This window comes from Carlito syrichta, unplaced genomic scaffold, assembly GCF_000164805.1.
Source record: "Carlito syrichta isolate Samal-C Ts95f unplaced genomic scaffold, Tarsius_syrichta-2.0.1 Scaffold302314, whole genome shotgun sequence".
NCBI lineage: Eukaryota > Metazoa > Chordata > Mammalia > Primates > Tarsiidae > Carlito > Carlito syrichta.
Window position 1 is genome coordinate 55,567 of NW_007246410.1, and position 23,932 is coordinate 79,498.

The 23,932-nt window shown below is 38.4% G+C and overlaps 1 protein-coding gene and 1 pseudogene across 1 annotated transcript in view; one reads left to right on the forward strand and one right to left on the reverse strand.

The window, feature by feature from the left end:
* The window catches only part of EVI5 (ecotropic viral integration site 5), a gene marked incomplete at its 5' end in the record, with an annotated part of 141,020 nt that overhangs the window by 40,223 nt on the left and 76,865 nt on the right, over positions 1–23,932 (forward strand). Inside the window, 3 exons of the mRNA XM_021711472.1 lie at positions 7,863–7,997; positions 12,380–12,520; positions 13,366–13,524. Coding sequence (XP_021567147.1) covers positions 7,863–7,997; positions 12,380–12,520; positions 13,366–13,524 — 435 coding nt within the window. The remainder of the gene's footprint in view (positions 1–7,862; positions 7,998–12,379; positions 12,521–13,365; positions 13,525–23,932) is intronic.
* Positions 11,680–12,101, reverse strand: LOC103258629 (annotated as a pseudogene).

Genomic DNA, 23,932 nt, shown 5'->3' on the forward strand with positions numbered 1-23,932 from the left:
CGGTGGGGGGCGAGTGGGAGTGGTTTAAGATTCAACTGCTAGGTGGGCAGTTGAATACAAAAATAGGTTAGCCATCTATTTTATAGATTATCTTGCAGCATTCAATTCCCACTTCTCATGTTTAATGTAAATTATATAATACAGGGATTTTGTTGTTAAACCAAAAGTTAACTAGATAATTCTTTGGGCATGTATTGTTTGCTTATCTTCCTATGAAAAGCACTGTGTGGGTCAGTTAACACAGTGTTAAATCGGTAAAACTGTCTCTGGCATTGCTTGTATAATACATAGAGAGAGATACATTTTAAAAATTAATTGCATAATTAATTATTTAGAGTTGTGATAAATGTAACAGAAAAGTATAAGATTCCATGAAATTTGTGGGTTCCTGAAAAGAACATATAAATGTCATATCTTGAACTTACTTAGCTTAATGTATAATTAAATCCAGGCAATAGTTGCTATATCTGTGTAGATCTTTTTCCAATTTGGATTTTTTCACATAAAAATACAAAAGTTTCCACCAAATACAAATATTTACTTTTCGCTCTATCATTAATATATGCTCTTCAAACATTGAATGAATGTGAGATTTTTTAAAACTCAAGACACAAAAATAATTGCTAAGGACTTTCTAATTTATCTTTACCTTTGTATCTCTTGTAACATCAGCAAAGCACATGGGATTGAAAAGCAGATTATGCTTACTAACAAAATTTCTGTCAATTTCATTGAAATGGGATTTTTGGTATAACAGAAACTTTACAAGATTCACTGACATAAATAAACTTGATAAAAGTATGGGGAAGTAATTCATTATTTATATATCTTCATTGTTATTATTTTGAGTTGGGGGTCTCACTCTGTCACCCAGGCTAGAGTGCATTGACATGATCATGGCTCACTGTAGCCTCAGACTTCTGGACTCAAACAATTCCCTTGCCTCAGCTTCCTGAGTAACTGAGACTATAGGTGCACACCACCATGCCTGGCTAATTTTTTGTAGAGATGAGGTCTTGCTATGTTGCCCAGGCTGGTCTCAAACTTCTGGGCTCAAGGAGTCCTGCTGCCTTGGCTTCCCAAAGTGCTAGGATTTCAAGTATGAGTCACTGGACCTGTCTGTCACATTTTTAAGTAAGTGGCCCCCTTGCTGAGATTATCAGCCACCATAATTGTGACAGTTGTTATTTGGTGAACTGAATTGTTCAAATTACTCAGTATCTGTCCAAATTACTCAGTTGAATATGAACTATACTCTTCTAGAAATTTCTTAATACAAAAGTATAGTGTGAGACCTAAATGCTTACTTTTTTAGAAGCTTAGATTTTTTAACATTATGCTGTTAATTTTTAGTATATATTAGAACAATCTATTAAGCTCTTCATTTAAACACTCACATGACTTAAAGGTTAGGAACATGGGCTCTGCAATCCATACTCTGAATTAACAGCACTAGCAATTGCTATTTGAACTTGCTGGGGCATAATCGTTTCCCTATTAGTAAAATAGTAGTTGTGGTGAAGGTTGAATAAACTTGATAAAAGTATAGGGAATGTGTCTGGTACATAGTAAGTACTCAGTAGATGTTAGCCGCTGTGATCATTATCATTATTGTCATAAACATTAAAATATGCTTATAAAACTTTTTTCTTTCCTGTGGTGAATTTAAAAAAAAAAAAGAACCTGTCATGGCTATCATCAGGTAATTTGTGGTCCACAGCTGCATCTTTTCACGTTGCCATTTTGATATGAATTCTGCCAGTTGTGCGTCCTTGGACGTCACTTAACCTCTCTGTGCTACTGTTTGTCCTGTGTATAACAAAAGTGGTTTTAATAGAAGATTATTGAGACCTAAGAGAGCTGATGCTCTAGACCAGTGCCTGGCACACAGTGAGTGCTTAGTCAATGGTGCCTGTTATTATGAGTAGTATTAACATTATTACATGATCACGCTTCTATCAGTTTGCTCAGCCAATGGCATAGACTGCTAATAATTAAAACCAAAACTCACAAAGAGCTTCAAATGACATAGTAAAAATTTCAATAGACTAAAGTTTGACAGAAGTGTCATTTTCCTAACAAAATTTAAATCTGCAATAATCAGAGATCATTGGAAATAATAGAAATAATAGTAGAAATAGTAGAAAAAAAGAAAATTCAATTTCAGAAGTTCTAATGTGTCAAACTTGGAATAGAACAAACATAACCTCTAGTCAGTAAATTTAAACTTATTTAGACATTTTACCCATTAAGAATTGATCCTAATAAAATACTTTTTGTCTAATAAAAATGGACATGGATATAATTGGACAGAGCTAATTGGCATATAGAAAAATTGATAATGAGCTGGGCTTGGTGGCTTAGCCTGTAATCCTGAGCCTTTGGGAGGTTGAGGTGAGTAGATTGCCTGAGCCCGTGTGTTCAAAACCTGCCTGGGCAACTTGGCGAGACCTCATCTCTACAATAAGTCAAAAAATTAGCCGGGTGTGGTAGTGCGCGCCTGTTCCAGCTACTTGGAAGGCTGAGGCGGAAAGATCGCCGGAGCCCAGCAGGTTGAGGCTGCGGTGGCTGGGAGCGGCCACTGTACTCCAGTCTGGGCGACAGAGTAAGACTATGACTCAAAAAAAGAAAAATTGATAATGAAATGAAATTGACTTCATGGAGTTAGGTTTATTCCGAATACTAAAATGTATCAGTGCTTATATACTTTTCATTAACATGTTTGTATTAATAAGCAAGGAATCAAAACTTCTTCAGGCTCAAAACAGTAGAATCAGAAAACATCTATGTGGTCCAGATGGTGGGATTGTATAATGCCTTCTATTCATTACACTTTAGTCCAAGAGGTAACACAAAGTATTAAATAGCAATACCCATAGTAAGTAATACAGCAGCTAGAAGGAGTGTATGTGAGACTATTGCAGTGGTCCAAAGAAAGAGACGAGACAGAAATAAGGATAATGACAATGAAGATGGAGAGGAGCAGACAAAACTCATGAGCTGTCTAGAAGAAAAGCCACTGGAGTTTTGTACTTGAATGGTACAGGCTAAATAGGAGGGAGGTTTTGACTAGGTCATTTGTTAGATGATGGTGTTCTTAGTAGAATAGTAAATAAGTGAGTGAGAAAAGATGGAGAGTTCTCCATTCCACATGAGCTGGATCTGAGACCAGTAGGAAGTCTGTAGTTTAGTGGAAAGATCTAGACTGGAACTATGGATCTGAGAGTCTTCACTCACTTACCTGTTTGTGTGTATCTGTCATCTCCAGGGTTCCATCATTATATGCCCTCTGTCTCTCCCTGTCTCTCTTTCTCTCTACTGTTCCCTTTTTACTGTTTTATTTATTATTTTTTAGTTATTTCATCCATCATCTATAGACAACATATAGATGTAGACAGTATGTGATACTATCTAAACATGTGGACTTTGTAGACAGTACCTGAAATTATGTAGGATGAATCTATAAAATAATTTAAAAAAAAAAGATGGAGAGAGAACACACAGTAATGAAACCCTAAGAATATGGATTGATACACACACATATACATACACACACAAGGATACATACACATTCATACCTGTATGAAGTAGGAGAATTCACAGACAAGATGTAGAAAATAGGCAGGAGATCGACAAAAGAGTAATGCCTCAAAATTTGAGGGAGGAGAGATTAAATGAAAGTGACCAGCATGTTAGATGTCATAGACTGTCTAGTAATGGTAAAAACTGAATAAAAGAGCTTGCCATTGTGTGTGTGTGTGTGTGTGTTACATGTGTGTTTTGAGTCAGAATCTCACTCTGTCTTCCAGGCTGGAGTGCAGTCATATGATCACAGCTACCACAGCCTCAACTTCCTGGGCTCAGGTGTTCCTTCCTCCTCAGCTTCCAAGTAGCTGGAACTACAGGCACATGCCACCACACCCAGCAAATTTTTGGATCTATTGGAGAGACGAGGTCTCGCCAAGTTGCTCAGGCTGCTCAAACTCCTGGGCTTCAGGCAATCCTTCCGCCTCAGCCTCCCAAAGTGCTAGGATTTCAGGTGTGAGCCACCATGCCTGGCCTCCATTGGGTTTTAATATTGTTATTGGGTATTGTTAGTGATTAGAGCAGTTTTATCAAGGGATGAGGACTAAAGCTAGGCTGCAGTAGTTGAGGAACAAATGGGAAGTACAAGAGGAGAAATAACGTGTGTAAGCTATGGAATTTAGCTTATCCCTTGAAAAATAGAGGACAGTTAAAAGTTTTTGAGTTAAGGAATTAACATGATTGAGAGTGTTTTTTAATGGAAATCTGGTGCCAGCATACACAATGGATTATCATAGGGTCAAAATGGCAATGTAGAGATCAGTTTCTAAGGTAAAAGTAGGAAGTGAAAAGGAAAAAATTACAAGAGGAAGATTATACAGCCAAAAAATAAAAGGAATTTTTTTGTGTGTCCGGATGTCATTCTGTCACCCAGGCTGTGTCATGTGATCACTGCTCTTGGCAGTCTTGACCTGAGCTCAGATGATCTTTCCACTTCAGTCTTCTGAGTAACTGGAACTACGGGCATATGCCACCATGCTCTGCTAATTTTTAAATTTTTGTAGAGATGAGGTATCACTATGTTGCCCAGGCTGCTCTTGAACTCCTGGGCTCAAGCGATCCTCCTGCCTTGGCCTCCCAAAGTGCTGGGATTACAGGCATGAGTCTCTGCACCCAGCCAAAAAAAAAATTCTTATTGTTCCTTGACAGGCAGCAATGCTCAGGAGCCATAAGAGGTTTTTTAGACCAGTGGCAGGTATGTTTTTGGGACAGAGATGATGATCAACCTTTGAATTAAGTTTTATCTGAATATAGAACATTTGTGTAGATGTGACCAGCAGTCTAAAACTAGAGCTTCTGAGAATGGTAATACTTGGTATTACAGTGTGGGCCAGGTGCAGTGGCTCGTACCTGTAATCCCAGCTACTTAGAAGGAGTTTGAGACCAGCCTGGACAACACAGCAAGATCCTATCTCACCTATCACCAAAACCAAAAGCAAAATGATCAATATGGTTTCTTACATAGAACTAAAAATCATTAAAATTTACATGATCATAAAATCATAATGTACATGATCATAAAAATAGCCAGATAATTAGAGTACCTTGTTTGAGCAGAGATTCTTAATTTGGGGTATGTGGAAGCTTCTGAGAGGTTTGAAATTAAATATAAAACTTTGTGGAAAAAATACACACATTTTATATATGTGTCTGCACACACACACACACACACACACACAAACAAATATTTACAGAGAGTCTGACTCAGAGGTTAAGAGAGTGAAACAGGTGGCTGATCAGGTTGGCAAGAATAATCACCAAGATCAGAGAACCAAGATAAAACTAGGATTGAAAACTACAGAAAGTAACAGAAGGAAAGCTCATGGGAATATAAAACCAGACATTTAAAAACCTAAAAAGGTATAGCTCCTGTTTTGTTTTTGTTTTTGTTTTTTTATACCATCTTCAGACCCTACGTAATTTGCAGGGAATTACTTGCTTATTATGATGACCCAAGAACTAAGAATTATGTTCTGTAGACTCTGTCAGTGGCAAAAAAAAGTACGTAGTATGTTTGGAATGATTTTAACTCAGAAGGCTAAAATAATATGGTTTTTTGTTTTGTTTTTTTGAGGCAGAGTCTCACTCTGTTACCCAGCCTCGACCTGCTGGGCTTAGACAATCCTTATGCTTCAGCCTTCCAAGTAGCTGGATCTATAGGCATGTGCCATCACGCCCAGCTAATTTTTTTGATTTATTGTTGAGACAAGGTCTCTTGCCATGTTGCCTAGGCTGGTCTGAAACCCGAGGGCTCAGGCAATCCTCTTGCCTCCGCCTCCCAAAGTGCTGGGATTACAGATGTTAACCACCTTGCCCAGCTAATATGTTTTGATGTATTATCCAGAATGACTTTTTGTCAAAATATTTCAGCTCATTGTAAATTTTAATAATAAAACTTTGTTCCCAGCTTTACTTGATTGGGTAGGGGTTTTTTTGTTTGTTTGTTTGTTTTTGGTATTATTTAATTGGATATTGAGTTTATAGCAGTCAAGGATTTCATTCTCGTATGGGCTGAGTTTAGCTTTTTCTTGGGAATCTTCAGACTTGCCAAACAAACACGAACTACAGTTGCCAAGGCTTTAGACTGAGGGCAAAAATTTCTAATAGTACGCATAAAATAACTGTGGTCTATTAGATCAATTATGGTACCTCCAGTTTGGATGTGGTCATTCCAAATGGGTGTTTTTCTCCTATTTGATAAGGTAAGTATTTGCTAAGGTGATATACCCGTTGCAGATACTTTTTCAATAGTATCAAAATTACAAGGAGAAATGCATACTGGATTTAATTAAAAAGTCTCTATTTGCATATCTTTTTGGGTAACTGGGGCAAGAGAGTATTTAATTAAGCATTTAGTTATTTTTGAATTTGACATCTAGCTTGTTCTCAAATATATTAAAGAATAAAAATGACCATGCTACTCGTCATGAGCATTACCCCTGGTAGTTCAGTAGGAGATTATTCTTTCTGACTTTGTTTTGAAATTGTGAGTTGCCATTTTTCCCTTACCACACAAATGAAAAGTGAAGTGATAGACAATTTATTTTAGGAAGTCTTTTATAGTGATGAATTAGGTATCTTTTTGGTTTTTATACAAAAGCTTTGCAAACTGGCTTAAAAAGGGTTTCTTGGCCAGGCTTGGTGGCTCAGCTTTAATTTCAGCACTTTGGGAGGCCGAGGCGAGTGGATTGCCTGAGGCTGTGGGCTTGAGACCAGCCTGGGCAACTTGGCGAGACCTTGTCTACAATAAAATAAAAAATAACTGGGCGTGGTAGTACGCGTCTGTAGTTCCAGCTACTAGGAAGGCTGAGGCAGAAGGATTGCTAGAGCCCAGAAGGTTGACATTGTGGTGGCCATGAGCATGCACGCCACTGTCTGGGTGAAGAAATGAGACTCCAACTCAAAAAAAAAAGGATTTCTTAAGTGTCTACATTGGTATTCATGTTATAAAGCAGGAAAGAAAATGGGAAGATTTCATGTTTTTATGGTTAATTTATTTGTATAGCACCTGATTTTTCTCTGCTTCCAGCAATCATTTCCATGTATATCTTTTAAATAAATCTACATTTCTAAGGGCACATACGATTTTGATCTATTGGGATATTATTAGGGTGGTTCGTGTTAATATTTTTATTTTCATCTGATTAAAATAGAATTTTCAGTAAGTATTTACTTGTCTTCTGTAGTCTATAACAGTGCCATCCAGTAGTAACGTAATGTGAGTCACTTATGCAATTTAAAATTTTCTAGTAACCACATTAAGAGGAGTAAAAATGAATATTTTTTGTTTACCATAGTATATTTAGAATATTATTTTAACATGTAATCAATCTAAAAATTACTGCGATATTTTACCTCTTTATTTCATATTAAGTCTCTGAAATCCAGTTTGTACTTTATACTTATGACCTGTTTAATCTAGATCAGTCATATTTCAAGTGCCTTATTGTACAGTACAGGTCCGTAAAGTCAGAAGAAATTCTTCTTATCTGGATGGATGGACAAATAAAAGGGGATATTTATTTTAAATGAATTGGATCTGTCCAGGGTAACAGCTAGTTACCAAAACCTAAAAATGTAATCATCTTTATAGATATCAAAGTTAGGCTTTTTTATTCACTGGAAAATTTATTGGTGGAGACATGGGTATCTTGGGTAGATGGAACTTTTACTATGTAGTTACCCTTAATATAACTGTAATGGTATTTTTTTTTTTTTACTGTATATGCATGTTTATACTTCCATGAGATTTCAGTATATATGTCTGTAACCTTTAGCATAAATGCGGTTCCAACTACAATGAAGATTTTGTGCTACAGCTAGAGAAGGAATTGGTTCAAGCCCGACTGAGTGAAGCCGAGTCTCAGTGTGCACTTAAGGAGATGCAGGATAAAGTCCTGGATATCGAGAAGGTAAGAAACTACATGCGAGGAGGCCCCCCCAAAAAACCAGAGTTATCTTTTGGGAGGGCAGGTCCCTTGTAGTACACTCAAAATTTGTTCCTCTGGATTAAACAGTCAACCAAAGTTTTTATCTGGAAGTTTTGAGAAGATTGCATCACGATTTGTGGAAGAAACTCCCGACTTGTGGTGAACAGGTGACTGGTTCTTCTACCATGACAACACACTTGCCTACACTGCCACTGGCCTGAGCATTCAGCAGTTTTGACCAAAGATGGCATGACCCCCATACCCCATCTTCCCTATTCACTGAATCTTGCCCTGAGCGACATTTGTTTGTATTCCTGGATGAAAAAAGTCCTCAAAGGGAAATGTTTTGCTGATGTGGAAGAGGTGAAACACAAAACGGCAGAAGCCTTAAAAGGCATCAAAATTGGCAAGTTACAAAACTGTTTTGAGCAGTGGAGAAAGCATCTTGATAGGAGTATTACATCCAACAGAGAGTACTTTGAAGGTGACTGAAGTTTAAACATGTAACAATAAATACACAATTTTTTGTAAATTCCATTTTTTGAGATTCCTCCTCATAAATGTTGTCACTACCAAATTAAAGGGTAGATGTGATAGATATTCATTAAGTCCTTTTTGAGCAATTAAATTGTATTTGGTGGTTTTACACTTTAGAAACCTTAGTTTCTAGTATTAATTACTATTAAAGAAAAGGAAAAAAATATTTTTAAGATTGCTGTTTAATCTCCATTTGATGCCATATTTAGGCATCAAAATGGAGATTTAAGTCCTTTTGCAGGAAAGCAACCAGGATAATTTTCATAAGAAAGAATATTTAAATGCTGCAGAAAAGGAAGTTAGGGGACAGAAATTAACCGTTGTCTTCAACTATTGTCATATTTTCATGTGAAAGAGGTGGAATAGGTCTAATGTGTAGACATTCCATGGAAATCTCTGAGTGTAATGGTTAGACCTGTCTGAGCTACAGCAAGTCACCTAAGGAAAGTATGGGGTGCAGTTCAGAGTCAGATCTACAAATGGTCATCATGCAGGTGCCCTTGTTGATAAGGTGTGTCTGCCTGCCTCCCAACCCCCCTGGCAGTTTCCCACTATTGCCAATCCCTTTCTTCCGGTATTATGATAATTGCTCTAACTTCCCTCTCTTCAAGGATATTAAAGAATATCAAGTATTAGATAAGTTGTGGGAATAAAAAATATTTTTAGATGTCTTATAACTTTCAGATTTGGGAGTCTGAGTTTTAGAATACAAACTCTGAATCTCTTGTTTCCTCATTTATAAGATTAATGATAACCTGTTGTTTGTTCCTTTTTATCCCTGTTATCTAGCTATTGAATTCAATAGGCTCATAGCTTTTTTTAAAAAGTCTCATAAATAATGGACATAAGAGTCTCATTTGTTCTTAACAATTTTCTTAATGAAATAGGATAGGTATAACTAGAATCAGTAGTGTGATAATTTTGCGAGACATCTGCTTGCTTTTTTTTTTTTTCTTAAGTTGGAGTCTCACTCTGTTGCCCAGGCTGGAGTGCAGTGGCATGCTCATAACCACCACAGCCTCAACCTTCTGGACTCTGGCAATCCTTCCGCCTCAACCTTTCAAGTAGCTGGAACTACAAGTGCATGCTACCACACCTTGCTTCTTATTTATTTATTTATTTATTTTTGATTTATTGTAGGTCTCACCAAGTTGCCTCCAGGCTGTTCTTGAACCCCTGAGCTCAGGCAGTCCTCTCGCCTTGGCCTCCCAAAGAGCTGGGATTACAGGCTTGAGCCACCACGCCTGGCCATACTTACTGTTTTTATATTATTTCTGGAAAGTGTATTATCTAATTTGTTGAGGAAAAAAGCCAGCAAGAATGCTGAAAGAAATATCTAACAGAATATTGAGTCTCTAATGTAGAAGTATTTTGGACTCTGTGATTTAGATAAGAATCTGGGTCTTATAGTTTTAGAAAGATTCGGATATTTGGTAGAAAGGAGTGTATTTAGGTTTGGTTTAAAAATTAATTTCTTAAGTGGTTATTGGAATTCATGTTCTAGAGTAGGAAGGAAATTGGAAGGTTGCATGCTCCCTATGGTTAATTTCTTGATTTAGCATCCTCGTTTTCTTGTTTGCAACAATTAAAAAACAATTTTTAAAAAAATTTTAAAGATGTGGGATACAATTCATATTCTCAGCAATCTTTTTAATGGATATGCAGTAAATTGATGGTTTTCCATTGAGAGTAGAGTTCATCATGAGAATGTATTATGGGTGAGAATAACTTTATTCCACCATTTCTGTGAGGTGGAAGCTGCATGTCCACCATGAAATGTTTGAGAGACAGAAAATTTTATAAATCAGCCCTTAAAGACTTGATAGTACCTCAGTTTACCTAAGGACCTTTCCCCAGGGCCTAATTTTGAATCCTTGGGAACTCTCCAGATCAGCCTCAGTACTGGTCTGCCCTATATCTTAGGTGGATCTTTTAGTATGGTAGGAGCTTGGTCTAAATCTTGTATCTTTAAAGCAAATGTCTAGATCACCTTCGTATTTTCTGATTGTTGATGTAAGTAGTGACTAATACCCAGGGACTCGACCTCCCTTTTCAAGATGACATGCTGAGAAAATACAACAAAAACAGATTTGAGACTGTTATTTTCTGTGAATCTTTAAAATGTAAATGATGTTCAGACTTTATTTGGAGTCCTGATCAGAGGTTAGTAAATTTATTGCCAAGTTGAAAAACATTTTTAATCCTGTTGTTCCATAACTCTGACTAGTATTTTATTAATATATCAGAGTTAGAGTTTCTTTTTTTTGAGTTGGTGTCTTATCCTGTTGCCCAGGCTGGAGTACAGTGGCATGCTCACGGCTACCCCAGTGGCGACCTGTGGGCTCAGGTGATCCTTCCGCCTCAGCCTTCCAAGTAACTGAAACTATAGACATGTGCTACCACACCCAGCTAATTTTTTGATTTGCTGTAGAAATGAGGTCTCACCAAGTTGCCCAGGCTGTTCTCGAACCCGTGTGCTCAGGCAGTCCCCTCACCTCGGCCTCCCAAAGTGCTGTGATTACAGGCTTGAGCCACTGCACCTAGCCCAGAGTTAGACTTTCTATGTCATCAAAATGAAGTACAGTTACCCTCATACATTGCTGGTGGGAATGTAAAGCAATGCAGCTGCTTTGGAAAAGTTTGGTGGTTTCTTAAAAATTAAATCATCAATGTATTACCTTCTGAGCCAGAAGTTCTACTTCTAAGTATACACCTAAGAGTATCGAAAGTGTAAGTCTACACAAAAACTTTTACCCCAGTGTTCATAGCAGCTTATTCATAAAGACAAAAAAGTGGAAACAACTCAAATTTCTATTAACTGATAAATGAATAAAATGTGGAAGTATATATATATATATATATATATATATATATATATATATATATATATATAATGGAATATTATTTGGCACAAATATGGAATGAACCTTGAAAACATTGTGCTAAGTGAAGTAAGGTAGTCCCAAAACACTACAAATATGTTTGATTCCATTTATCTGAAATATCCAGAACAGGCAAATTCAGAGGGACAGATGCAGATTAGTGGTCGCCAGGGCTGGGGAACAGGGGAATGTAGACTGACCACTGATGGGATTGGGTTTCTTTTTGTCTTTTTTTTCATATGATTTTATTTTCTTCCTTCAACTATAATAATATGATATCCAAATTTCGTCATGACCGGAGGATCTGTAAACACAGTCATATCCATCCCACTTACAGGCAAGGCAAATGCTGCTTCTTGAAATGGTCCCATCATGGACCCTCTGGTCATCCAACCCAAGTTGCCCCCTCTCCTGGCTTTATCTTCACTATTTCGTGCAACCACTTCACTGAATCTCATTCCAGACTTTAACTTTTCCATGGCTTCCATGATTTTCATGTTTTTTTGCAAAGTGTGTGTCTGATCTTTGCTGCGTTGCCACCACCTGTGAGACTCCAAGCTTTCTTGTCAGCACTGTCACCTTTAGTGGCTGCTGCCCCTTTCCGCTCTTTTCCAGAGCCACTTTTTCCTTTGGGCAGCATCTTTGAAACTTCCCATTGAACTCTCAACTGCTCAGGCTGCCAAACTGGGAATAAGTTTCTTTTTCAGGTGATAAAAATATTCTGAAATTAGATCATTGTAACAGTTTAACAACCCTGTGAGTACTTTAAAAACCACTGACTTGTATATTTTTTAATGGTGAGTTTTATGGTTTGTGAATTATGTTTTAATAAAGCTGTATAAAATTAAGTATTTATGAATGGGACAAAATGGCTCTTATATGTGCTATTTTTTTAAAAATTCCTTAAATTAAAAAAATCCTAAACTAAGCTTTTTCTTTCTTTAGAGGAATAACTCCCTTCCTGACGAGAATAACGTTGCAAGGCTCCAGGAAGAACTTATTGCTGTGAAATTGAGAGAGGCAGAAGCTATTATGGGTTTGAAAGAACTTAGACAGCAAGTCAAGGATTTAGAAGAACACTGGCAGGTATATCAATATATTTTGTATGCTTTTTAAAAGGAGAGTGACACCCAGATATCCAATTTGTAAGAGCTTGAAGTAGTTGATGACCAACAGTAGGAGATGAATTTAAAATGAGAAAAACCCTGTTTCATGTCAACATTGAATGCACTTATAAATAGAAAGTGCATTTAAACTTTCTTCCTTTTCAATTCTTACAATGAAATAAAAGAAAAATTAGAAATCTGGCCAGGTATGGTGGCTCACATCTGTAATCCCAGCACTTTGGGAGGCCAAGGCAGGAGAGTTGCTTGAGCCCAGGAGTTTGAGACCAGTCTGGCTAACATAGTGAGACCATATCACTACAAAAAAAAAAAAAAAATTAGCCAGATGTGGTGACAAGCACCTGACATACACCTCCCAACTACTCAAGAGGCTAAGGCAGAAGGATCACCTGAGCCCAGGAGGCTGAGACTGCAGCAAGCCATGATTGTGCCACTGTACTCCAGCCTGGGTGACAGAGTAAGACTCCATCTCAGAAAAAAATAATTAGGGTGAAAATTATATTTTTTGCAATAATTTATCCATGGTACATAGAGGAAAAAAATATCTGAACTGTATTTGAGTTTATATCCTAAGTCTGCCACTTATTGACTGTGTGACCCTCCTGAAGTTACTTAATCACAGTGTTTATTTCTTACCTGTAAAATGAAGACAACAGTGCCTAACTTTTAAGATTTTCTGGGGATTAAATAAAATATTATGTGGAAAGTGCTTAATATAATACCAGACCTGAAATAAGTGCTCAGTAAAGTTAGCGTTTATATTGATTATTGAGTGTATTTGTTGCAATATAATTTTTTATACTCCAGCGCCACTTAGCTCGTACTACTGGGAGATGGAAAGACCCACCTAAGAAAAATGCTATGAATGAATTACAAGATGAACTGATGACCATTCGACTTAGAGAAGCTGAAACACAGGCAGAAATAAGAGAAATAAAACAAAGGATGATGGAAATGGAAACACAGGTATGATGGGGAAAGCCTTGTAGCTTAAAAAGTATCATTAGCAGGTCAAAGGTTTATGCACAGATTATATGATCCCTAGAATAGAAGTAAAAGGTGATAATATGAAATTGGATAGACTGCAATTTTCTAGCCCCAGTGAAGAGAGCTAAGAATTTTTTTTCTTTGGCTGGGTGCAGTGGCCTGTAATTCCAGCATGTTTGGAGGCCGAGGGAGGAGGACCACTTGTGCCTAGGAGTTCAAGATCAGCCTAGGCAACATAGCAAGACTTCATATCTATAAGAAATAATAATAATAATAATAATAATAGTTAGCTGGGGTTGTGGTGCACACCTGTAGGCCCAGCTACTCAGGCGGCTGAGGTGGAAGGATCGCCTGAGCCCAGGAGGTTGAGGCTCTGTGAGCTGTGATGGTGGCGCTGCACTCCAGCCTGGGTGAGAGAGTGAGACCCTGATTAAAAAAAAAAGAATTGTTTTCTTTGATTTCAGAGTTTTTTTGTTTGTTTTTTTGAGACTTTGTTGCCCAGGATGGGAGTGCAGTGGCACGATCCCAGCTAACCACAGCTTTAAACTCCTGGGCAACCTGAGTAGCTGGGACTACAGGCGCATACCACCATGCCCACAGATGTCAACTATAACACCCAGCTAATTTTAAAAAATTTTTTATGGAGACAATGTCTCGCTATGTTGCCTGGGCTGATCTTGAACTGCTGGACTCAAGTAATCCTCCTGCCTCAGCCTCCCAAAGTGCTGGAATTACAGGCATAAGCCACAGTGTCCAGCCTGATTTCAGAGATTTACTCTCTTCTTTGACCCATTCAGCAAAGCTCAAGCAAGTCAAACTCCAATTGACTACATTAGGTAAAACTCAGGGTTGCACTATGTTGAGCAAAAGTGTCAACCTCCATACTTTTAACATTTTGAGCTAAAAGTTTATTTGTTTTATGGTGCTGTCCTGTAAATTGTAGGATGTTTAGCAGCATCTTTGGCCTCTCCTCACTAGATGCCAATAATGCTTTTCCTACCCTAAGTTGTGATCAGAAATGTCTCCTGTGGGGCAAAATTGCTCCATTGAGAACCACAGGCGTAGACTATAATGTGAATGATGTTGCCCTAAGTCCTGTAATGTGGTGACCCTGAGTAGTCATTTCTAAAATTTGTCCTTCTTCTCAGGGCTCCTCTTTCTCTAGTGGATTTTGTCTAAAATATACTTGACCTAAAATTGGCACAGGCCTTTTTATGAAACCCATTTACACTATAAAAGTGCATTTGTTTTCTGTGTGGTACAGTTGTGTGTACATAGTCCTATGCTCCCGAATGTTATTTGGTTTTCAAAATACATATTCAGTCAGTAGGGGGCATAGTTAACTCATGTATCATTTTGTATTTCAATGTGCAGAATGGTCGTAAACTTGAATATAACAGGAATATGTAAAATTTTTAGAATAATACTTTTGTTTTACACTGTTCAGAGTTATTGTCTTGTATTTTTCGGTGTGATTAAAAATAGGCAGAGGTGCTGTAAGACTATGAAGAATAGAAATCTGGTTTTATAATTGGAAGTTTTATTTTTTGAATCAGATTTTATCTTAGTATAGATATTAAAGATGCAAATGAAGCTTTTAAGCCAGCATTGAGGATTCCTTTCACTGTGGGTGGAAGTGAATAAATCAAATTCAACAAACATGGTTTTGAGAAGTTGTGAAACACAAAGCACTGTCCCGGCCGTCAAAGGACTTAAACTTGAGAAATTAGGTCTGCACAGACTATATTTAACATGATTTAGAAATATGGTGGAGAGTTAGATTAAAATGTCTATAGAGACTAGGAGGGGAAAATTAATGTCAACTAAGTGGTTTGGGGAAGACTTCCTAAGGAGTTTGTATTTTGAACTGTGCCTGACAAGTGTGATTTTGGATGAATTTTGCTGGAATGGGGATGGTGTAAGGCACTGCCAGTACTTGGATTGGTGATGATCTATAAAGTTTTCTCATTGAAAAATTAGAAATATAAATTAAAACAGTATGGTAAAATAGTGTTGGCATATAGCTCATCTAAGGAATAGAAAATCAAATATCAATGTAGCTACCATCCAGATTGAAAGCTTTGTCTATGTTTATACATCTAGCTCCATCTTTCATTTAGAAGAGTCTGTGTAATGAGTATACCTCAGTTTATCAAGCCACTTTTCTTTTGCTGTGTACAGATTTTTGCTTATTCTTGCATATGTTTCCTTGTCCATATCGCCGTATCTTTTTTTTTCTTTTGAGTTGAAGCCTCACTCTTTTGTCCCTGCTGGAGTGCAGTGGCTTGTTCATGGCCCCTGCAGCCTCAACTTCCTGTGTTCAGGCAATCCTTATGCCTTCCAAGTAGATGGGGCTACAGGTATGCGCCACCACGCCTGGCTAATTTTTGAATTTATTATAGAGACAAGGTCTTGCCATATTGCCCTGACTGGTCTCGAACACCTGGACTCAGGCAATCCTCTCTCCTCTGCCTCCCAAAGTGCTGGGGTTACATGCATGAGCCACTATACTTGCTTAAGAGCTTATTAAGTACAAGGATTCTTTTTTTGTGTGCCATGAATACTGTTGGCAGTCTGAAACCTATGGATTTCTTCTCAAAATAATATATTTTTTTAATGCATAAAACCGAATACATAGGATTCCAAAGCCAGCCAATTACATTGAGGCATGGTTATCAAGATGTTAAAAACAAAGCCAGGCGCAGTGGCTCATGCCTATAATTTCAGCAATTTGGGAGGCTGAGGTGAGACGATTGCCTGAGCCCACAGATTCAAGATCAGCTTGGGCAACTTGGTGAGACCTCATCTCTACAATGAATAAAAAAATTAGCCAGGTATGGAAAAGTGTGCCTGTAGACCCACCTTCTCAGGAGGCTGAGGTGGAAGGATAGCCTGAGCCCAGGACGTCGAGCCTGCAGTGAGTTGTGATCATGTATTCCAGCCTGGGTGACAGTGAGACCCTGACTCCCCCCCCAAAAAAAAAGAAAAGAAAAGAGTGGTAATTAATATTTGATGCATACGAAGAAAATGCTTAACTTATATATAGCTCATGAAGTGTAACAATGAACATGAGCAGGCTGGGTGCAGTGGCTCAAGCCTGAATCCTAACACTTTGGGAGGCTGAGGCAAGAGGGTTGCCTGAGTACAGGGGTTCGAGACCAGCTTGAGCAACTTGGTGAGACCTCGTCTCTACAATAAATCCAAAAATTAGCCAGTTGTGGTGGCATGCGCCTATACTTCCAGCTCCTTGGAAGGCTGAAGTGGAAGGATCGCCTGAGCCCAGTAGGTCGAGGCTGCAGTGTCCATGAGTGTGCCACTGCACTCCAACCAGGGTGACAGAGTGAGACTCTGACTTAAAAAAAAAAAAATGCTAAAAACAAATTTATGATGTAGAACATATACAGAGACACAACACATTCCCATTTCTGAATTCAGCTTTTTATTATTTTAGGTGTATTGTACATGTATGCATATTATAAATTGTACTATATTTTCCCCATCCTCTTAATTTGTTTATCTGTTTATTTGTATCTCTGATAAACAACATATAGATGAATACTTTTAAAAAAACAATCTGACAAAGGGTTGTTTACCTCTTTGAATATACTAAAGGCCTCTGGTATGTGAACTATGTCTCAATAAAGCTATTAAAAATAAAATCTAATGGCCGGGCTCAGTGGCTCAGCCTATAATCCCAGCAATTTGGGAGGCTGAGGCGAGTGAATTGCCTGAGCCTGTGGGTTTGAGACCAGCCTGGGCAACTTGGAGAGACCTCGTCTCTACAGTTAAAAAAAAAAAATTTAACCAGGCATGATAGCGTGCGCCTGTAGTTCCGGCTACTGGAAGGCTGAGGTGGAAGGATAGCCTGAGCCCAGCAGGTCGATGCTGGGGTGGCCATGAGCGTGCCACTGCACTCCAGCCTAGGCGACAGAATGAGAGTGAGACTCTGACTCAAAAAAAAAAACCCAGTCTCCTAGTTTCTTTTAGCTGTCATGTTAGGTCCCAGTTTTCTGATTTTATTTGGATGAGTATCTGTCACCTTACCAGCTATTTTTTGTTTATTCCATCTGTTTTTATTTATTTATTCTTTTTTTCCTACTTTCTTTTGGATTTATTGGACATTCATTATGTTTCCATTGATTGACATATTTATACTCCTTTCAGGAAATTTTTTACTGGTTGCTCTAGGTTTCACAATATACATCTTTAATAAGAGTTTACCTTCAATAATATAATTATAAATGAGAAATAAATAAATAATTATATACTATGTATGTAGTATAAAGGTTTTTGTTGTTGTTGTTGTTTTGTTTTGAGTCAGAGTCTCACTGTCACCCAGACTGGAGTTCAGTGGCATGCTCATGGCCACTGCAGCTTCAATCTGCTGGGCTCCAGCGATCCTTCCGCCTCAGCCTTCCAAGTAGCTGGAAGTACAGGCGCATGCTACCATGCCCAGCTAATTTTTTAATTTATTGTAGAGATGAAGTCTTCCCATGTCGTTCAGGCTGGTCTCGAACCCCTGGCTCAGGCAATCCTCTCGCCTTGGCCTCCCAAAGTGCTGGGATTACAGACGTGAGCCACTGTGCCTAGCTAATACAACAGTCTTAAAACAATATATTCTCAGTTCTTTCCCCCTTCTTTGTGCTATTATTGTCATACATTTTACTTTTACATGTGGTAGATGTAAAATAATACGAGGGGGGACCCCCAAAAACCAATTTGTTATAAGAAATTTTGTATTGGTTCTCACATGTTTAACTTCAGTCACTTTCAAAGTACTCTCCATTTGATGCAATGCTCCTGTCATGACACTTTTTCCACTGCTTGACACCATTTTTGATCTTGTCAATTTTGATGCCTTTTAGTGCTTCTGCTGTTTTTGTTTTACCTCTTCCACATGGGCAAAACTCTTTCCTTTGAGGACTTTTTTCATCCAGAAAACAAAAACAGTCGCTTGGGGGAGGGGGAGGTATGGGGTCATGCCATTTTTGATCAAAAACTGCTGAACACTCAGTGCAGTGTGGGTTTGTGCTCTAATAAACCACTCATTATGAAAAGGGCAAATGCTTGACAGAATCTCAAAAAAAAGAAATTTCACAGACACTGAACCCAGCCTCTCACAACAATGCTGCTGGTACACTGATTCCTATGGGTTCCTAGAATGACTTACATAGTGTGGGAAATCTGTACTACATGAGGGGCCTACCCTCCAAAAGATTATTGCAGCTTTTTTTTGGGTGGCGGGGAATCCCCCCTCGTGCATGCGCTAATTTTGCTTTAAGTATTTATCTTCCATTGAAATTAAAATTTTAAAGTGAAGTGTATTTTTCTTTCAAGTTATTCTGTTTCAGCATTCTTTATTTTTTGTTTGTGTAGATGCATGTTTCTGGTTGTTGTCTTATTTCTTCCTCATGAAGAAATTTGTTTAACATTTCTTGTTGTACTGGTCTACTTGCAATAAGTTCTCTTGGTTTTTGTTTGAGAATAATGTTTATTTCTCCGGTTAAAAGATATATTTGTGGGGTATTGAATTCTGGATTGACAGTTTTTTTCTTTCAACACTTTAAATTGCTCCATTATCTTCTTTTCAGAAACCATGCAAGCCAGAATTCTGTTGTAATTCATATTTTTGTTCCTCTATATGTGATGTTTTTTTCTTCTTGTTGCCTTTAAGCTTTTCTCTCTTTGTTTTTAGCAGGTTGAATGTGATATGCCTAGATATGTTTTTTGCATAGTTTTTTCCTCCAAATTTCTTGGATCTATAGGTTTGTGTCCGCCATGAATTTAGGAAAATTCTTGGTGGTTATTTCTTCAAATATTTTTTCTGCCCATAGTCTCTCTTCTTCAGGGTTTGCAACTACATATATGTTAGGTTGTTGGAGACTGTCTGTCAACTCTTGTATACTCTGTTCTCCCCTCCCCCATTGCTTATTTTTCTTTATGTTTTCAGTTTCTATTGACTGAGATATTTCTGCTGACATATTATTAAGATCACTGATTCCTTCCATCACTTGGTTGAATTGTCTGATGAGCCATTGAAGGCGTTCTTCACATCTGTTCCTGTATTTCATTTCTAGCCTTTCTGTCTGATTCTTAATGTTTTCACTTTTATGCTGATATCACCTAACTGATCTTATATGTTTTTCACTTTTCCCTTTGGGCCTTCAGCATATTAATCAGTTTTTTAAAATTCCCTGTCACATATTTTCAATATCTGTGTCGTGTATAAGGTTAGTTCTATTGGTTTCTTGTCTCTTGGGAGTGTTTTGTTTTCCTTGCCTTTTCCTATACTCGTACTTTTTTGTTGAAAACTGGATATTTTGTGTAGGACTATAGACCAAGGTAAATAGTTTTTTCTTTTGTTTTGTTTTGTTTTTAAGTCAGAGTCTTACTCTGTTGCCCAGGCTAGCGTGCAATGGCACAGTCATGGCCACCGCAGTCTCGACCTGCTGGGCTCTGGCAATATTTCCACCTCAGCCTTCCAAGTAGCCAAAACTACAGACATGCGCTACCACGCCTGGCTAATTTTTTGATTTATTGTAGAGATGAGATCTCGCCATGTTGCCCAGGCTGTCTGGAACCCATGAGCTCAGGCAATCCTCTCACCTCGGCCTCCCAAAGTGCTGGGATTATAGACGTGAGCCACCATGCCTGGCTGGTAAATAGTTTTTATGTTGGACAGTGGGCACAGTTTTCCTTCTCCTAGGCCCTTAATGTGGGAGATTTGAATTCGTATAGTTAGGAGGTGGGCTCAGTTTGAGGTTTGTTGTTTCTGTGGCTATTCTCCTCATTGTTCCATAGGCTTCCAATCCCGTCAGCGATCCCTTATTTTTAGAGTGGGACTGGTTTGCCAGAGGATTTTTCTCAGTGTCTTTGCGTCTTCCCTTTGCCCAACACCTCTGCAGTATTTCCACTGTTCCTGGTTACAGGGAGTTGGAGCGGCAGGGGTGTTTTCTATTGTTCTGAGAAAGTCTCAGTCTTAGGCTGCATTCTGCCCTGAGTCTGGGATGTTTGACTTTTGGTGTTCCTGCCTATCCCCGGCTAATTCTGGGCAGAAAACATAGTTCTTTTTCTTCCCCTAGATGCCATGACTGTCACCAGTGCCCATGGACAACAGTGTTTGTTGGCCCGGCTCTGCACTGATTAAAGCATAGATTCCCTGGAGAAGGCAGGCGAAGTTTAGTGCTCCTCATACAGTGGCCGCTGCCCCCACCTCCCCAAGTCTGTGCCATGAAGGTTTCTTTCTCAGGACTCTCACCAATCTTTTTTTTTTTTTTTTTTTTACCAAACTCTTTAAAGTGTACACCTGTTGAGGCACATGAAAAATAAGGATGCAAGAGTTTGTGAACTTCTAGATCTACCCCTCCTGGATTCCACTCTCTAGCTAGCCAACATATAGCTCCCCCAGTGTGATATTAATTCTAGCTGAATCATCCTTAGCTTGTGGCTGCACCTGCCCCAGGTGAGGAAGTGCTTAAATCCCATCTCATCCTAGAAGGCTCCTGGGTTGAACTTAGAGTTTGACCAACTTTTCTTTCCCACTTTCATGCTTTATTGTAAGGTTGGAAGGAGTGTTCTGACTTTATACATTCTGGATCAGAATCAAAACTCCTGATTATGATGATATATTTGTCTTTTTTTTTTTTTGAGTTGGAATCTCACTCTATCACCCAGACTGGGCCACCGCAGCCTCGACCTGCTGGGCTCTGGCGATCCTTCCACCTCAGCCTTCCAAGCAGCTGGAACTACAGGAACACGCTACCACGCCCGGCTAATTTTTTTTTATTTATTGTAGAGATGAGGTCTCACCAAGTTGCCCAGGCAGGTCTTGTACCCGCGGGCTCAGGCAATCCAGTCACCTTTGCCTCCCAAAGCGCTGGGATTCCAGGCTGCATATTTGCCATTTTTGAATTTTGTACTTTTCTGCTTCTTCGTCCTCTTTTTTTGTTCCTTTTTTTTTTTTCTTCTTTTCTGCTTTTTTACTGGATTGATTAGTTTGTTCTTTCAACTGCTCTTTGCTGGTTTGACTGTTACAGTCCCTTTTGTTTCCTCTTAAGTGTGTATTACCTGAAAAAATTGAAAATGCTTACCTGGCTTAACAAAATCTAAAGTTAGCAGTTATCTCTGTACTCCTTCTAAACAGTATAAGAGTCTGAAAAGAACTTTACTTGTTCTTCTAATATCTTATAATTGTACATCTTTTTAAAAACATTTTCAAATTTCTAGACATTATTTTATGAAGTCAGTGCTCATTTGGATTTGTCCTCCTGTTTGCTAATTATTTTTTGTGTTCTCTCTCTCTCTCTCTCTCTCTACTTTTGCACTCGCTCTCTGCTAATAGATAGGGTCATGCTATGTTGCCCAGACTGGAGTACAGTAGCTATTCACAGGCACAAATATGCCTGTGCACTCCAGCTTCAAGCTTCTGGCCTCAGACCATCCTCCTGCCTCAGCCTTGCAAGTAACTGGGACTACAGACTGTTCTTTATTCTTCTATTGGACAGTTTCTAGTTTCAATCTCAAGTTGTAAACTCTGTCACTTTCTGAAAATAAATTTCCTTTCCTTTCTTGTATGAGAGTTTAGCTAAGTATACTATTGTAGGATGAATTTTTTTTTTTTTTTTTTTGCCTCTTTAGCATTCTAAGTTTTGTTATAATATATTTTGGTGAGTATTTGCTTGTGTCTTTCCTGGTTGGGACTAGTTGTGCTCCTGAGCTGTGGATTCATATGTTTTATTTTTTTAATGGTGAAAAAGTCTCAACTATTATCATCTCTTAGGCCATCATATCTCACTTATTTTTCTGTTATTTCCTGCAACTTCTGTTTGGTATATTTTGGACTTCATTAACTTTCCTCATGACCTGTTATCTCACGACCTCTTCTGGGATACTAATTATTTCTTTAGTGTATCTAATCTGTTTAACCCTTTCATTGAATTTTCTTATATCAGTGACTATATTAATTTATAGAAATTTTATTTGGTTCTTTTTCACACTTAATGAATGTTTTTGATAGTGACTTGCTCTTTGCTTATGTTTTAGTCTCTTTTATGTTATTAATACTGTGATTTTAGACATAATCTATTTTATATAAAGTCTTATATACTTATTTTATTATATACAGTTCTTAAAAATATATTCTTACTATCTTTTTTGTCTGCTGTCTCTCAATTTTGGCCAATTCTTGGATTTTATGTGTATTTTTGTAATTTTGAATTATGGTCTTATGTTCACATGTGCAGGGAGGGGTTTTTAATCCAGAAATTCTTTGCAGCTTATGTTGAAAGTATGTCCCTCTAGCGTGTAGTTATTTGTTTTAGACAAATTAGTTAGACAGTAAAAAGAGGCTAAAGGAACATTTTGAATAGAGTACTAAGAAGTTTACTTAAGGACGGGCATGATGGCTCAAGCCTGTAATTCCAGCACTTTGGGAGGCCGAGGCGAGAGGATTGCCTGAGCCTGCAGGTTCGAGACCTGTCTGGGCAACATGGTGACACCTTGTCTCTACAATAAATAAAAAAAAGTTAACTGGGCGTGGTAGCACGCACCTGTAGTTCCAGGTACTTGGAAGGCTGATACAGAAGGATCGCCTGAACCCAGCAGGTCAAGACTGCAGTGGCCAGGAGCATGCCACCGCACTCCAGCCTAGGCGACAAAGTGAGACTCCAACTCAAAAAAAAAAAAAGTTTACTTAATTTTGTAGACAGACATTATTTGTTGATTGAAAATGAGAACAGGGCAGTATCGTTAGAGGATGGTCTTAGAAAAAGAAGACATTTTTTTTCCCTGTGTGGCAGGAAGATACATCAAGCCAACCATGGCCTGTTGGGAACTGAGCCGCACAGCAGGAGGTAAATGAAGGCCAGTGAAGCTTCATCTGTATTTACCACCCGAGCTCCGCCTTCTGTCAGATCAGCCACTGCATTAGGCTCTCATAGGATTGTGAACCCTGTTGTGAACTGTGCATGTGAGAGATCTAGGGTACACATTCCTTATAAGAGTGTAATGCCTGATGATCTAAGGTGGTGCTGAGACTAGGAGACTAGCTCTGGGGAGTGGCTGCTGATTAACATTAGCAGTGAGGTTTGACTGCACAGCGACCATAATAAATCACCATAATAAATCCATTTTTTGAAAACTCATATAGAAACCCCATCAGTGAGTGGCAGGTGAGTTGATGTACTCCAGTTGTACAGCTGCATTTGGTGGCAGCTTCAAATCAGAATTTGGCACTTATTTTAGTCTGTGCATGGCCCACCCATTATCTTTTATGTATCATCTCGTCTGTGCCTTTTAAAAAAAAATTGTGAGCCGGGCTTGGTGGCTCAGCCTGTAATCCCGCGCCTTTGGGAGGCTGAGGTGAGTGGATTGCCTGAGCCCGCGGGTT